The sequence below is a fragment of the Pyrus communis genome, chromosome 17, assembly GCF_963583255.1.
Source record: "Pyrus communis chromosome 17, drPyrComm1.1, whole genome shotgun sequence".
In the NCBI taxonomy this organism is placed as follows: Eukaryota; Viridiplantae; Streptophyta; class Magnoliopsida; order Rosales; family Rosaceae; genus Pyrus; species Pyrus communis.
In genome coordinates, this window is record NC_084819.1 from 1,665,066 (window position 1) to 1,679,721 (window position 14,656).

General features: G+C 39.2%; 2 protein-coding genes and 2 pseudogenes across 2 annotated transcripts; 1 reads left to right on the forward strand and 3 right to left on the reverse strand.

The window, feature by feature from the left end:
• Nucleotides 1–455: 455 nt before the first annotated feature.
• LOC137723198 (disease resistance protein RPV1-like) lies at nt 456–1,720 on the reverse strand. The gene is made up of 2 exons (XM_068462369.1): nt 883–1,720; nt 456–688 (listed from the first exon to the last, which is right to left on the reverse strand). The coding sequence occupies exons 1-2, from the start codon at nt 1,718–1,720 to the stop codon at nt 456–458; spliced, it is 1,071 nt and encodes a 356-aa protein (XP_068318470.1).
• A 144-nt stretch (nt 1,721–1,864) lies between these two features.
• LOC137723199 (70 kDa peptidyl-prolyl isomerase-like) lies at nt 1,865–3,970 on the forward strand (annotated as a pseudogene).
• Nucleotides 3,971–5,148: 1,178 nt separating this feature from the next.
• Nucleotides 5,149–7,747, reverse strand: LOC137723719 (U11/U12 small nuclear ribonucleoprotein 35 kDa protein-like; annotated as a pseudogene).
• Nucleotides 7,748–7,854: 107 nt separating this feature from the next.
• Nucleotides 7,855–13,758, reverse strand: LOC137723717 (disease resistance protein RPV1-like). The gene is made up of 4 exons (XM_068462911.1): nt 13,161–13,758; nt 11,308–12,403; nt 10,774–11,181; nt 7,855–10,683 (listed from the first exon to the last, which is right to left on the reverse strand). The coding sequence occupies exons 1-4, from the start codon at nt 13,358–13,360 to the stop codon at nt 7,855–7,857; spliced, it is 4,533 nt and encodes a 1,510-aa protein (XP_068319012.1). The 5' UTR covers nt 13,361–13,758.
• Between the last annotated feature and the right edge of the window lie 898 nt (nt 13,759–14,656).

Consider the following 14,656-nt stretch of genomic DNA (forward strand, 5'->3'; position numbering starts at 1 on the left):
ATAAGCTGTCATCAAGACAGATTTATTGCTGTTTTACTGTTCGAGGTGTGGTTAGCCTTGAGGAAAGCAGCGATGACACACACACGAGGGCATGATACTGAGGTACCAGACAATATATTGAACTTCACTCAACGGTGGTCTGTTGGAAAACTTGATGCACCTAACTCTCCAGTCCAAGGAAAAATGTTCATCCCTGGTGCCCGCCACATCAGGCTTGAGAAATTCAGGGCTTGGAAATTGGGTCCTCTGAATGAAAATGCCTCAACAGGAGATGGCCAAACCCAACCCTCCTCCCAAGAAATGCTGGAGTTGCAATTGCTCTAGAGTTTTTTAAAGCATAAAGTGAAACCCCAACGGTTCGGCCACTTCCCATGGTGCGAGTACCAACTGTGGGTATCCAAGTGAGCAATTCGTAAGCTACTAGAGCCATGTCTTCCATTCCTAACCAAGCAGGACTACAACAACCCATCTCCATAGCCCCATAAGCAGCTACAGCCAAACTTTCCCAGAAATAGACAATCCAGCCCCAAAGGTATCAACAACACATTAACTCCATCAACCACAACTCCATCAACAGGTTGATAGAAAATCAGATCTGAAGCAACAACCAACTGACCAAACTTAGTTGCAGTCACATATTTGGTGGAGCACTGATTGCTCTCCTTCATAACTTCTGAATACTTGGAAACTTCCCAATATTTGAGCAGCAAATAAAATCAAAGATTACAAAGATTTCCTACCAGTAATGCTTGGAAAAATCCAAACTTCTTTGAAATTCAAGAAACCAAGGTTTATCAGAGCTGTGACAGATCCAGAAACAACTTTGTTAAATGTTCCACCTAAATCAAGCATTCCATAATCGTTGAATATACTCTAAAATACTTGGAAGCACCTCAAGCTTTGGACAACCAGAAAGAGTGCCATATTTGAGGGACTTGAGTTGACATATGCTGCTTGGAAGACTCTTAAGTTCTCTGCAGTCCTTAAGATTCAAAGAAACAAGACCCTTAAGATTTTCAATTGATGACGCCAGTTCTCTTATTGCAGTCCTATCTAAAGAACGGTACGTAAGCACCTTCGTAGCTTCTGATATCTCTGGAAACTTCTCAAAATTTGAACAGCCAGAAAGAGTAACATCTCTGAGGGACTTGAGTTGAAATATGCTGCTTGGAAGAACTTTAAGCCCTCGGCAACCTCTGAGATTCAAAGTACTCAGCCCAGTAAGATGTTTTATCGACGAAGGCAATTCTTCAATTGCAGTCTCATCCAAACGAAGACTCGATAACCCCTTCACAACCATTGAAATCTCTGGAAACTTATGAAATTTTGAGCAACGAGAAAGATTGACATCTCTAAGGCACTTGAGTTCCCAGATGCTGCATGGAAGACTTTTAAGGCCTCGGCAACCTTCTAGGTTCAAAGATTCGACCCCGGAAAGATTTATAATTGATGAGAGAAGTTCTTTAAGTGCTGTCTTATCTAAATAAAGGTAAGTGAACCCTTCTGTAACTTTTGAAATCTCAGGAAACTTCTCAAAACTTGAGCAGCCAGAAAGAGAAACATCTCTAAGAGACTTGAGTTGGCAGATGCTGCTTGGAAGGCCTTGAAGGCCAAGACAACCATTTATCTTCAAAGTATCCAGCCCGGTAAGATTTTCAATTGACGAGGGTAGTTCCATAATTGCGGTCCCATCTAAATAAAGGCACCAGAGCTCTTCCATAACTGCTAAAATCTCTGGAAACTTCTCAAGATTTGAGCAGCCAGAAAGGGTAAAATATCTCAGGGACTTAAGTTGACAGATACTGCATGGCAGTATTTTAAGCTTCGAGCATCCTTTTAGGCTCAAAGTTTCGAGCCCCGGAAGATGTTTTATCGACGTTGGCAATTCTTCAATTGCAGTCTCATCCATATAAAGCTCTGAAAGCTACTTCATAGCTACTGAAATTTCTGGAAACTTCTCAAGATTTTTGCAGCGAGAGAGTAACACATCTAAGGGACTTGAGTTGGGAGACGCTACTTGGAAGACTTTTAAGTTGTAGGCAGCCTTATCTCATTGGTTTCTTACACATTGCTTTGTTGGCATCTCAGTTAAGTACGTGGCTCGGCTTGAAGATGGGACTCTTGTTTCGAAATCCGATGGGGTCGAGTTTACTGTCCAGGATGGTTAGTTTCATTGCCGTATCTCATATGTTTACTTGCGACACAAAGAATCGTTTTTTTCCAAATAATCTGAGTGTGAAACCTCTTTGATTGCAGGCTATTTCTGCCCCGCCTTGGCAAAAGCTGTGAAAACAATGAAAAAAGGCGGAAAAGGTCCTTTTGACTGTAAAGCCACAATGTGAGTCCTGTGCCCATATGCTTACTTGTTGATTACTTATTTATTGAGAGTATTCAAATTTATTCACTAGATGAAAACTTAACGGCTATAATTTTGTAGATGGATTTGGCGAGGTGGGCAGGCCAGCTATAGGGGATGAAGGCGCAGTGCCGCCAAATGCGACCCTTGAGATAGCACTCCAGTTGCTATCGTGGAAGACGGTTTCTGATGTTACCAAAGATAAGGTCCTGAAAAAGACATCGAAGGAGGGAGAGGGATATGAGCACCCGAATGTTCGCGGATCTTAAATTCTGTATTTGTTTTGGTCTGGCAGTGAAACTTGTTGGGAAGTTGCCTGACGGCACGATCTTCAAGACAGATGAAGATAATCATGTCCTTTCGACGTCATTTCTCTGAAACTATTGAGTTAAAATTCCAAACAGGAAAACTTGAGATGTATTGATTGTTTGCAGAGCAAGTAATTGAGGGACTCGATAGAGCTGTGAAGAACATGAAGAACGGTGAAGTGGCTCTTGTGACCATTCAACCAGAATATGCATTCGGGTTGACCAAATCAGCACAAGATTTGGCTGTTGTTCCTGCAAATTCGACGGTCCATTGTGAGGTGGAGCTGGTCTCCTTTGTCAAGGTAAGTATGATATGTTCCCCTCGACGCAGTCCCCGTTCCCCGTTGTGAATTAAGCCGGTCTAACTTACTTTACTGGTTGCAGGACAAGGAGTCTTGGGACACGAACACACAAGAAAAAATCGAAACCACTGGGAAGAAGAAGGAAGAAAGGAATGCACTCTTCAAGGCTGGTAAACACGAAAGAGCCTCCAAGAGATATGAAAAGGTATATCCAGCAGTCTTGCCTCTTGCTTCAGTGACACCGATTTTACTTGGACGTTTATGGCAACTCATAAAAACCTCTAATTTTCAGTGACAGGCTGTGAGGTTTGTCGAATATGACTCCACTTTCAGTGACGAGGAGAAGCAGCAGGCGAAGGTGCTGAAAATAACCTGCAATCTGAATGATGCTGTGTGCAAGCTGAAACTCAAAGACTACAAGCAGGCAGAGAAGCTCTGCACAAAGGTACAAGGCTCGCCGGTTTCCCATATCTCCACGCGAGTGCGATGGTAGTGTAGTTTGTTTCTCTTCTAATGTGTGAGAGCATTGATATGGAGGTTTTGGATTTAGACAGCCGGAATGTGAAGGCTTTGTACAGAAGGGCGCAAGCGTATATCCAACTTGTGGATTTGGACTTAGCAGAGCTGGATACCAAGAAGGCCCTTGAGATAGACCCCGACAACAGGTTCGTAGATGAGTCGTGTCGTTTTTGTTCGTTTTAGATGGTTCGTTGATGAGTTGTGTCGTTTTTGTGTTTCGTGTGTCGATTAACTTGTGTGGGATTGCGGTTATGTATTTCCAGGGATGTGAAACTGGAGTACAAGGTATTGAAGCAGAAAGTGAGAGAGTACAACAAGGACACGCAGTTCTACGGCAACATATTTGCAAAAATGAACAAACAGGAGCCGGTGCCGATGACCATCGACAGCAAGGTTTGATTGAGGTTGTCATGTAATTGAAAGAAAATTTGAGGTTGTGTGCATTTTTGAACAAGATTAGTAATGTAAAACCTCGGGTTTGTCAAAATGTTTGTGGCTAAATGTGCTTCTGACAGTTAAAAAGTGCTTCTAAACAAAAGTGCTTTTGCACCATATAAGCGTATTTGAAAAGTGCTTGCTTCTATTGTTTTTCAAGAAGTGTTTGACTTTCAAGAAATTTTCTAAGATGGTAGAAGCACTTGTGAGCCTCACAAGTGTTTGCTACAAAATCAATTCCAAACGATTTCTTACCAAGTAGTACAACGTACACAAAAGAAAACAAAAGAACACCCGTTACCTGAATAAGAGGTCCGGGGATGAAGCAGCATGATCATTTTTCAAGTATAATATTGTCACTTATGGGTTTTGAACTTACGTTGTTATGTAAGTATACAACACATTTTCACTATCGTAGAATTTTCACTGTAGTCAAGAGCCATTTAAACTTTTGAAATGTCATTGAATTTATAAACGTTTGTTCAATTCTTGTCTTAAGAGCTAAATTATAAGCGTAGTCATACTAATTTTTTAAAATTATTATTCGTCATCCCATCCATATTTTGTTTAAGTTTACATACTAATTTTTTGAAATTTTTATTAGTTATCTTATCCTTATTTTGTTAAGTTTTTCAAGTCATGTTCCCTGCACATAAATTGTGTACAGAGTTATTTCGAACATTTTAATATAGTGAATATTATTTTACTGTATCATAAATTAGAGGGTTTTTAGTGACTATATTTTGAATTTACACTCTGAAATACAGATAAGTGAGTGCAAGTCATTCATTTTTTCTTAACGGCAAACTCTCAGATCATTGTATATCAAATTAATCATTTTTTTTTTTTTTTGTATTTTTTGAGAAAACCTAGAATTTTTGTTGTCAAAGACAACTTATTAGAAGAGGAGTGAGGTGTTGAAACGATTTAGGGTGAGAATAAATTAATAAATTTAAAAAATTGGCATAAATCGCTTAAATTTTATTCCATATGACATTGAAAAATATAAGTTCACATGACATTTTGAACCCGCCTTCAAAATTTTGAAAAACGAACCAAACAAAACATAAATTGGTTTATTTCGGTATTTAAATTGTTTGACCTCAAACCAAACCGATCAAATCGATTAATATGGATGAAAACATTTACCCTGCTCGTGCAATGTTAAAGCCTTAAAGGTAATTCTGTATTGTTAAAAGTATATACCAATTTCTACTTTTGTGTGTGTTCCAAAATAATCGGCGACTTGAATTTCCATACATTGCATGAGCTCTTGTTCTAAATTTGAATGCACACAGTTCTACATAGCATGATCCCTACATTTCTAAATGTGAATGAGCAAATCGTGATACATATTGACACCATCAACCGACGATGGTGGAAGAAGTTGAGTGTGAAGGAGAAAGTCAAGCAAATTGGACATTCTTTTTGCTTGTGTTTACGACTAACTCATGAGTATATTGTGACTTTCGAGTTCCCGACAGGTCTTACGAAATCATGAGTGACTGCTCTCCTCGATCTTTCCATAACCCCTTCCTAACTCCAGCTGAAAATCTTAATAGCGATCACGGCTGGTGGACCTCTCACGATGACAGGACTTGTGCCGCTTGTGAGCACACTCATCCCTATCCCTCGAGCTCCTTTTGTGAGAATGCTCGTCCCTATCCCTAGAGATCCTCCTGTGAGAGCACTCATCCCTATCCCTAGAGCTCCTGTGAGAGCATTCTGCTCTGTCAACCGAGCTCCCATTGTGATAGTGTTCTTCTGTCTCAGTTGAGCTCCTTACGGAACTGTCCTCTGGGTCAATAGATCTTTTGTAAAACCTTTCTTCGTTCTCCACAGGACTACTTTTGCACATGTTCGCTTCCCTGTCCATGGACCTTTTATGGGTACTTTCTTCACTATCCATGGGGCTCCTTTTCCTTCTAGGTGGGGACGGGACCTACAAACACAAACAAGAAACAAAGACTCTGTGATACAAGTTCCATGAGGAGAGATCTCATAATGCTCGAAAGCTAAATGATCTAAACTGCTTTGAGCAACTGCTACTAGCTATAGGCTGCTGAAATCAGGGAGGAAAATAAATGGCTAATGGGACCAAAAGAAGAAAAATGCCTGATAGGGTGACATGTATCTTCCTTCTGGTGGAGGTGGGATCCCAAGTCTCTCCAGCTCGTCATACGGGATTGGACGCCTGGTTACCACGATAAATAAAAGGTAAAGAGTCGGTACATCTAGTTCACTGCAAGTTTACAAAATATATTACGTAATTAAGAAAGTTATGCATACAGGGGAGCTCGAAATGGTTTTCTCGTCCTCCAAAACGAAGCTGTCTAGATTCCTTCTTGCCACAGAAACCACCTCCTGGTAAAACAATAAAATCACATGAACTTGACCCCTATAGGCATATGCAAACTGAAGGTAGAAGAATACGCCTGGTTATCAACTGCTGTCTGTTGTATTCAATAATAACTTTAGAATCATCAATCAAGGAATGGAGAGCTTCGTGCAAACAAGCAACTAATCTAAGCTCATCATAGACATGTTATGACATATGCAGATCATATTTTCACATTGTCCCCTATTTTCTTTTCCTTAAACTTCTGGCTTGCCTCGTCATACCATTACGAAATATGCTATCCAACCACATAAAATTGATATGCATGTCTTTTTTCACAATACTAGCAAGCACAGCCAATAAATTTAATTTCATGAGAGAAGGATGTGTATATGAGAACAATCACCAATACTATTATGCTTGAAGCGAAATCCATCAACAGTACCAGAGTGTCAAATTAGAATTCCCCGCCACATAAATATGCATATACATATATGAAAATATAAGAAGAGATTCCATATTGTATAGACTACAGAGAGTGCTTAAAAAGTTGCAGCACCTTATACGCACGCTGCATCTCCCTTTCGGTTTCATATTTAACAAAAGCATATCCACGCGAGGCACCAGTTACTGGAAAAATTGCAACAATCAAATTCCAAAGACGGACTCTCATAGTATTGTGTCAAAAAACAAAAAAACACACACACACACATAAAACTCTGCAAACCAACATGCATAATATTCAAGAGCATTGTAGTTGTAATATTTTGACATTCTATACGGAGTTCGAACTCAAACCAAAATTAAGAAGTTCACCAATGTGCCTGACCAAGCACAAGTTTTTGACCCGACCATACTTGCTCATAGCCTGAAAACCCAAATTCAAAATTCGTTTTTAGACCAAGAATTTCCACTGAATTGGGTTTCTACCGATCACAGTCGAACAACTTTCTCTCTATTTCTTTCTTTGCTCAATTTTCTGAGCAACCAAACAGAATGTGTGTGTGTGTGTGTGTGAGAGAGAGAGAGAGAGAGAGTAAAAAAAGAGATGAACCTTGCGAAGAGTGCGTTCGGTGGTGAGAAGAGAAAGGTGACCGACGAAGAGAGTGCAAAGAGGGTCGCCGAGGAGCTGGGGATCGCCCAGGGGGTCATCTGCAAAAGCAAAAGAGTTACAGGGACAAAGTATAAGTAAAAAGCTCATGGTTCGAGGTCAGAAAAGAAAGAAAAGAAGTAGAAGCAAAGGGTGGGGAGATTAGACAAAAAGGAAAAAAGAAGGAGAAGAGAGAGAATGTGTGGTTACAGAGGCCGGCGGAGGAGCAGAGGAAGGCTCGGTAGACGGCATTGTCGTGCGGAAGTGTGTCAGTACCGTTTATGCTTCCTGCCTGAATCGGATGATACGCCTTCGCATAAAACACCGCGTTTAAGTTTCCGTTCACGTTTCGTCCTCCCCCGCTCATCGTCGTATAATCTCTCTCTGTCCGCCCCCGCCCATGTTTTCTCAGTTTTGAACCGAGGGAGCATATTGACTCAAAAAGTATGTGGGTTTTCAAATGGCTCCGACAACATAGAGAATTGAATTCATTACAACTGAAACCCTCAATTCGGTAAGTTCTCTGTTTCAAGATTTGGGCAGTCACTACGAAAAATATATATCAGGGACTTGAGTTGATCGATACTGCATGGTAGACTTTTAAGCTTCAAGCAGTCGTCAAGGCTCAAACTCCAAAGCCCTGTAAGATTATTTATCGACGATGGCAGTTCTTCAATTGCAGTCCCATCCAAACAAAGCCACTGGAGTTCTTTCATAACTTCTAAAATCTCTGGAAACTTCTCAAGATTTGAGCAGCCAGAAAGAGTAAAATCTTTCAGGGACTTGAGTTGACAGATACTGCATGGCAGACTTTTAAGCTTCAAGCAGCCTTTAAGGCTCAAACTACGAAGCCCCGTAAGATTATTTATCGACGATGGTAGTTCTTCAATTGCAGTCTCATCCAAACAAAGCCATTTGAGTTCTCCCATAACTTCTAAAATCTCTGGAAACTTCTCAAGATTTTTGGAGCCAGAAAGAGAAAACCATCTAAGTGACTTGAGTTGACAGATACTGCATGGCAGACTTTTAAGCTTCAAGCAGCCTTCAAGGCTCAAACTACAAAGCCCCGTAAGATTATTTATCGACGATGGCAATTCTTCAATTGCAGTCTTATCCAAACAAAGCGAATTGAGTTCTCCCATAACTTCTAAAATCTCTGGGAACTTCTCAAGATTTTTGGAGCCAGAAAGAGAAAACCATCCAAGGGACTTGAGATGACAAATACTGCATGGCAGACTTATAAGCTTCAAGCAGCCTTCAAGGCTCAAACTACGAAGCCCTGTAAGATTATTTATCGACGATGGCAGTTCTTTAATTGTAGTCTCATCCAAACAAAGCGATTGGAGTTCTTCCATAACTTCTAAAATCTCTGGAAACTTTTCAAGATTTGAGCAGCCAGAAAGAGTAAAATCTTTCAGGGACTTGAGTTGACAGATACTGCATGGCAGACTTTTAAGCTTCAAGCAGCCCTTAAGGCTCAAACTATGAAGCCCTGTAAGATTATTTATCGACAATGGCAGTTCTTCAATTGCAGTCTCATCCAAACAAAGTGACCGGAGTTCTTCCATAACTTCTAAAATCTCTGGAAACTTCTCAAGATTTGAGCAGCCAGAAAGAGTAAAATCTTTCAGGGACATGAGTTGACAGATACTGCATGGCAGACTTTTAAGCTTCAAGCAGCCCTTAAGGCTCAAACTACGAAGCCCCGTAAGATTATTTATTGACGATGGCAGTTCTTCAATAGCAGTCTCATCCAAACAAAGCGACCGGAGTTCTTCCATAACTTCTAAAATCTCTGGAAACTTCTCAAGATTTGAGCAGCCAGAAAGAGTAAAATATTTCAAGGACTTGAAACAGATACTGCATGGCAGACTTTTAAGCTTCAAGCAGCCTTCAAGGCTTAAACCACGAAGCCCCGTAAGATTATTTATCGACGATGGTAGTTCTTCAATTGCAGTCTCATCCAAACAAAGCGACCGGAGTTCTTCCATAACTTCTAAAATCTCTGGAAACTTTTCAAGATTTGAGCAGCCAGAAAGAGTAAAATCTTTCAGGGACTTGAGTTGACAGATACTGCATGGCAGACTTTTAAGCTTCAAGCAGCCTTTAAGGCTCAAACTACGAAGCTCCGTAAGATTATTTATCGACGATGGCAGTTCTTCAATTGCAGTCTCATCCAAACAAAGCGACCGGAGTTCTTCCATAACTTCTAAAATCTCTGGAAACTTCTCAATATTTGAGCAGCCAGAAAGAGAAAACCATCTAAGGGACTTGAGTTGGCAGATGCTGCTTGGAAGACATTTCAGTTGTAGGCAGCCTTTGAGGTTGAAAGTATGAAGTCCTGTAAGATTTTTAATTGAAAAGGGCAAATCTCTAATTGCAATGCCATCCAAACAAAGTTTCGAAAGATTCTTCGAAACTTCTAAAATCTCTGGAAACATCTTGAGACTTTTACAGCCATAAATAGTAACATCTTTTAGGGATTTAAGTTGGCAGATGCTGCTTGGAAGACTTTGAAGCTCTATGCAATCTTTTAAGTTCAAAGTAACAAGCCCTGTAAGATTTTTAATTGATGAGGGCAGTTCTTTAATTGCAGTCCCATCTAAATGAAGTTCTGAAAGTTCCTTCATGACGTCTGAGATCTCTGGAAACTTGTCAAATTTTGAGCAGCCAGAAAGATTAAGAGATTTGAGAGATCTCATATAAATGCTGCTTGGAAGACTTTGAAGCTCTATGCAATCTTTTAAGTTCAAAGTAACAAGCCCTGTAAGATTTTTAATTGATGAGGGCAGTTCTTTAATTGCAGTCCCATCTAAATGAAGTTCTGAAAGTTCCTTCATGACGTCTAAGATCTCTGGAAACTTCTCAAATTTTGAGCAGCCAGAAAGATTAAGAGATTTGAGAGATCTCATATAAATGCTGCTTGGAAGACTTTGAAGCTCTATGCAATCGTTTAAGTTCAAAGTAACAAGCCCTGTAAGATTTTTAATTGACGAGGGCAGTTCTTTAATTGCAGTCCCATCTAAATGAAGTTTTGAAAGTTCCTTCATGACGTTTGACGTCTCTGGAAACTTCTCAAATTTTGAGCAGCCAGAAAGATTAAGAGATTTGAGAGATCTCATATAAATGCTGCTTGGAAATTTCCTCAGTTTTTTGCACCCTCTTAGACTCAAAACAAGAAGATTTTGAAGAGATGAAATGGATGGATGAACCTCAAATAAACTCTTACAATCTTCAAGGTATAATGCCTCCAGATTTTTTGCCTCAGTTAAGTTGGGGGTTCTTTCAAGGTAATGAGAGTGGTTTAAATTGATGAACTTCAAGCTTTTCAAATGCTGTCCAAATATCCAGGAAAACATGGATTACATAACAAAGCAAATGAGAAATTAGCCAATTTTAAAGAAAAATATGAAAAAGATGATTACCTTGGTTCCTTCCCAAAGTTGTTGGATGTTACTACATTCCATGTCAAGGTCAACTAGGTTGTTGGGGTTAAAATTGGATGGCAAAGACTTTAGGGGGCAGCCATGCCAAACGAGATACCTCAATTCATGAGAAAGATACTTGAAGTCTCCACTCAGGTGTTGTTTATGAGACTTGAAGTCTCCACTCAGGTGTTGTTTATGAGAAGGAAAGTCTCCACTCGGGTATTGTATATGAGAAGGAAAGTCTCCACTCGGGTATTGTATGAAAACATGGTCTCTAGAGGGGTTATGATATTGGATACGGAGCAGTCTTAGCCTCGTCATTCCAACAAAAGCTTCAGCATTTAAGTATACTTCTTCTGATTTGTTTGACAAGTCCAGGACTATGCTCTCAATAGCTTCTGTAGCCTGGATAGAGAATGGGGGAATTTAAGTAAGTGCAAATACCCATAACCTTGATTATGTATATAAAATAATTACATATTTCTACACTAGTTGCATATGAAAAGGACAGTATTGATGATTATATCTTACTGTATTTTGAGTGAACACGGGATGAACATCTTCATAACTCCACAGCCTACTGCGTCTCCCGGGCTCTTTAATAGATTCTTGGCGGACAATTTCCCAACCCATTTCTTCTAGTAAATCATGCATCTCGAGTGTGCCATAATCTGAGATTGTTATGAGAGATCTATTAATTAGAACTCTTAATCCACTATGAGGATAGAAGCCACAACCTTCCAGGATATTTGTTGCACAATCTTTTTTCATTCCTTTAAAGAAACAAGCAATGTCCAAAAAAATGTCCTTCTCTGAATCGTCCAGCCCATAAAAACTCGTTCTAAGCACTTCCTGAATTCCCATGTGTGGGATTTTCCTTATCTTCTCTAACACATCTTCCCACTCGCGTACACTTTTGTTATCAAGAAAACCTCCCAAGACTTTGAGCGCTAAAGGCAAACCTTTAGCATATTCTATAGCATGGCATGTGAGATGATTGTAGTCACTTGTGGGTTGGTTTGTTCTGAAGGCATATTGCATAAAGAGGTCACGAGCTTCATTGTCACTTAAAATCTTGGGCCTATATATTGCATCAACTCTGCTTAGTCTTAGTAATTGCTCATCTCGTGTTGTTATAATAATTCTACTTCCGCAGCCAAATGAACGTTGCTTTCCTAGTAAGCCTTCAATTTGGTCTATATTGTCCACATCATCAAGAACAAGGAACACTTTTTTCTTAGCTAGTCCTTTCCTTATCATCTTGGAACCTTTATCCAAAGTTCCTAAACTTCGTACCTTTTCCTTCAATATTCTGGATAAAAGCTCTTCCTGCATATGTATTGCACCATGCCTGGAGAAACCTTCCTTGACATTTTCAAGAAAGCAGTAAGCTTCAAATTGACAAGCAATTTTATCATAAACAGCTTTGGCAATGGTTGTTTTGCCTATTCCACCCATACCCCATATTCCAACAAAGCGAACATCCTCCGTGCCAAGGCATAATTGCAAATTCATTTCATCTAGCTGGGAATCCATTCCAACCAAGCCCTCGCCTTCACTTGACGACATATGGGTCAATTTATCAAAGATATCTTGTACAATTTCTGCAATAAGCCTTGCATCATCCCTGTGAAATTAAGAATAAATAAATAAAAGTTCAGCATTTCGTCTGTAAAGAATCAAAGCAAGTCTTACTGCATTTGATAGTAAACAATAATATTGTAATACCAACACCAATTAAGAGGTTAAGAATGAACAAAGTAAAATTACTTATAATTTCACGAATCCAAAGTATTTGCATCCAAGAAATCCCAAATTAGGAAACCAAACTAATCAGAATATGAACAAATTAGAATTACTTGTAATTTCACAAATCGAAAGTACAATTTGCACAAAAGAAATCTTAAAGCAGGAAACAAAACTATAATTAGACTATGAACAAAGTAGAATTAACTGGAATTTCGGGAATCGGAAGTAAAATTTGCATACAAGAAATCCGAAAACAGGAACCAACACTATAATTAGACTATGAACAAAGAGCATACAAGAAATCCGGAAACAGGATCCAAAACTATAATTAGATTATGAACAAAGTAGAATTAATTGTAATTTAGGGAATCGGAAGTAAAATTTGCAAATAAGAAATACGAAAACCGGAGCTAAAACTATAATTAGTTATGTACAAAGTAGAATTACATCTAATTTCGCGAATCGAAAGTAAAATTTGCATATAAGAAATCTGAAAACAGGAACCAAAACTATTATTAGATTATGAACAAAGTAGAATTATTTGTAATTTCGCGAATCGAAAGTAAAATTGGCATACAAGAAATTCGAAAACAAGAACCAAAACTATAATTAGATTATGAACAAAGTAGAATTACTCGTATTTTCGCGAATCCCAGCCGGATATATCGCAGGCTCTTGTAAGAGCTGACTTCCATCTCCACACCTCCGCCATCTCAGCCGCGGAGTCGAGTTCGTGTCTCGCAAACGCCTCCCCAAAACTCCTCTTGTGCTTGCGGACGTCAGACGGATCGACGTCGTAGAAGACGGGCACCACAGTCTGGCCGTCCGAGTCCATACATTCCAGAATTTGGACGAGTTCTTTGAGGCACCAGGTGGAAGAAGCATAGTTTGGAGAGAAAACTACGATCGAGACCCTGGAGTTTTGAATGGCTGTGAGTAGGTCGGAGAGGTGGTTGCCTTTTCGGAGCTCTTCGGCGTCGATGAAAGTGTGGATGGCTTTCTGGTCCAGAGCTCTGTAGAGATGGCAGACGAAGGACCTGCGAGTGTCTTCGCCTCTGAAGTTGAGGAAAACGTCGTATTTCCAACTACGACGGCCGGAGGAAGACGACGACTCGGAAAAAAAAAGAAGAAGAAGAAGCCATTGACGTAGAATGATCGGCGATGAACAGAGGGGTGCACGTCAACGAGCATAGTGGAAAATGATGAGATGTAGAGGGAAGAAAAAAAATGTGGCAATTGTGGTAGTGAGTCAGAAGATGATGGGCTGTACTTTTTTTTGTCTCGGAACATACCATATTATTTACATCAAGGGAGGGATAGCAATTCATTTAGTCTCATAATAAATTAGTAATAAATTAATTCAAATTCATCTTTGGTATTGTTGTATTTAAAATTAAAAAAAAAACTTATTTATGCAAGAATAAACAACGGTAAAATAAAGTTGTTGAGGTAAACTTTTTTTTTGTTAAAGAATGTTCAAATGTTTGGTAAACTTTTATATAAAGTTGCTATGAATATGTTAGGCTGCCCACTGTGTGACTTAGCCGAACTCTCCATCTCCTTCGTATAAAAATATCGATGCATTAAAAAAAAAAATTGCCAAAGAGAATAATATAAGGACAAAGATTTTAATTTTGTAAAACATGCAGGGTTACACTTGCTATTTGAAAATTTCATTAAGAGTGTTACTAGATCCATCCCACGTCTTATATTTCCACCCACATTATAATCTCATCCATCTCAAAAAGGTGAAAAAATTAAAGTTATTGTAAAATTAGTGGGATGAATGCCCACATGCATTTGGCAAAAGATGAGAAGACTTTAGAATAGTGAATTAATAGTGGAGGTGTGATATTGTCAAAATGAGCAATGATTTCCCTCATTTGTATATCGCGGATGTGGCTCTATAAATAGAGCACTCCGTGTGTTATCAAAATCCACACTGCGAAAGAAAGAACTAAAGAAATAATATTAGTACCTCTCCCTCTATCTTTCTTTATCTGCCATCCTTTTATGTTATAGCTAGTAAAGTCACAGTGTGATATTTTGTATCCGTTTCGCTCATGTCTTTAACAAAGGTTATCTCTCTAACTTTTGCTTATTTATAACACGTTATCAGCACGACTTTCTA

What these genes read in the sequence shown, in the direction of transcription:
- LOC137723198 (XM_068462369.1), bottom strand. Translation starts at nt 1,720, where the DNA reads ATGGAAGAGCTCTGGTGCCTTTATTTAGATGGGACCGCAATTATGGAA. An exon ending in AAAGCTTGAGGTGCTTCCAA is followed by an intron (nt 689 to 882) that starts GTATTTTAGAGT and finishes AATATTGGGAAG; the next exon opens with TTTCCAAGTATTCAGAAGTT.
- LOC137723717 (XM_068462911.1), bottom strand. Translation starts at nt 13,360, where the DNA reads ATGGACTCGGACGGCCAGACTGTGGTGCCCGTCTTCTACGACGTCGAT. An exon ending in TGGGATTCGCGAAAATACGA is followed by an intron (nt 12,404 to 13,160) that starts GTAATTCTACTT and finishes TTAATTTCACAG; the next exon opens with GGATGATGCAAGGCTTATTG. An exon ending in CCGTGTTCACTCAAAATACA is followed by an intron (nt 11,182 to 11,307) that starts GTAAGATATAAT and finishes TTCTCTATCCAG; the next exon opens with GCTACAGAAGCTATTGAGAG.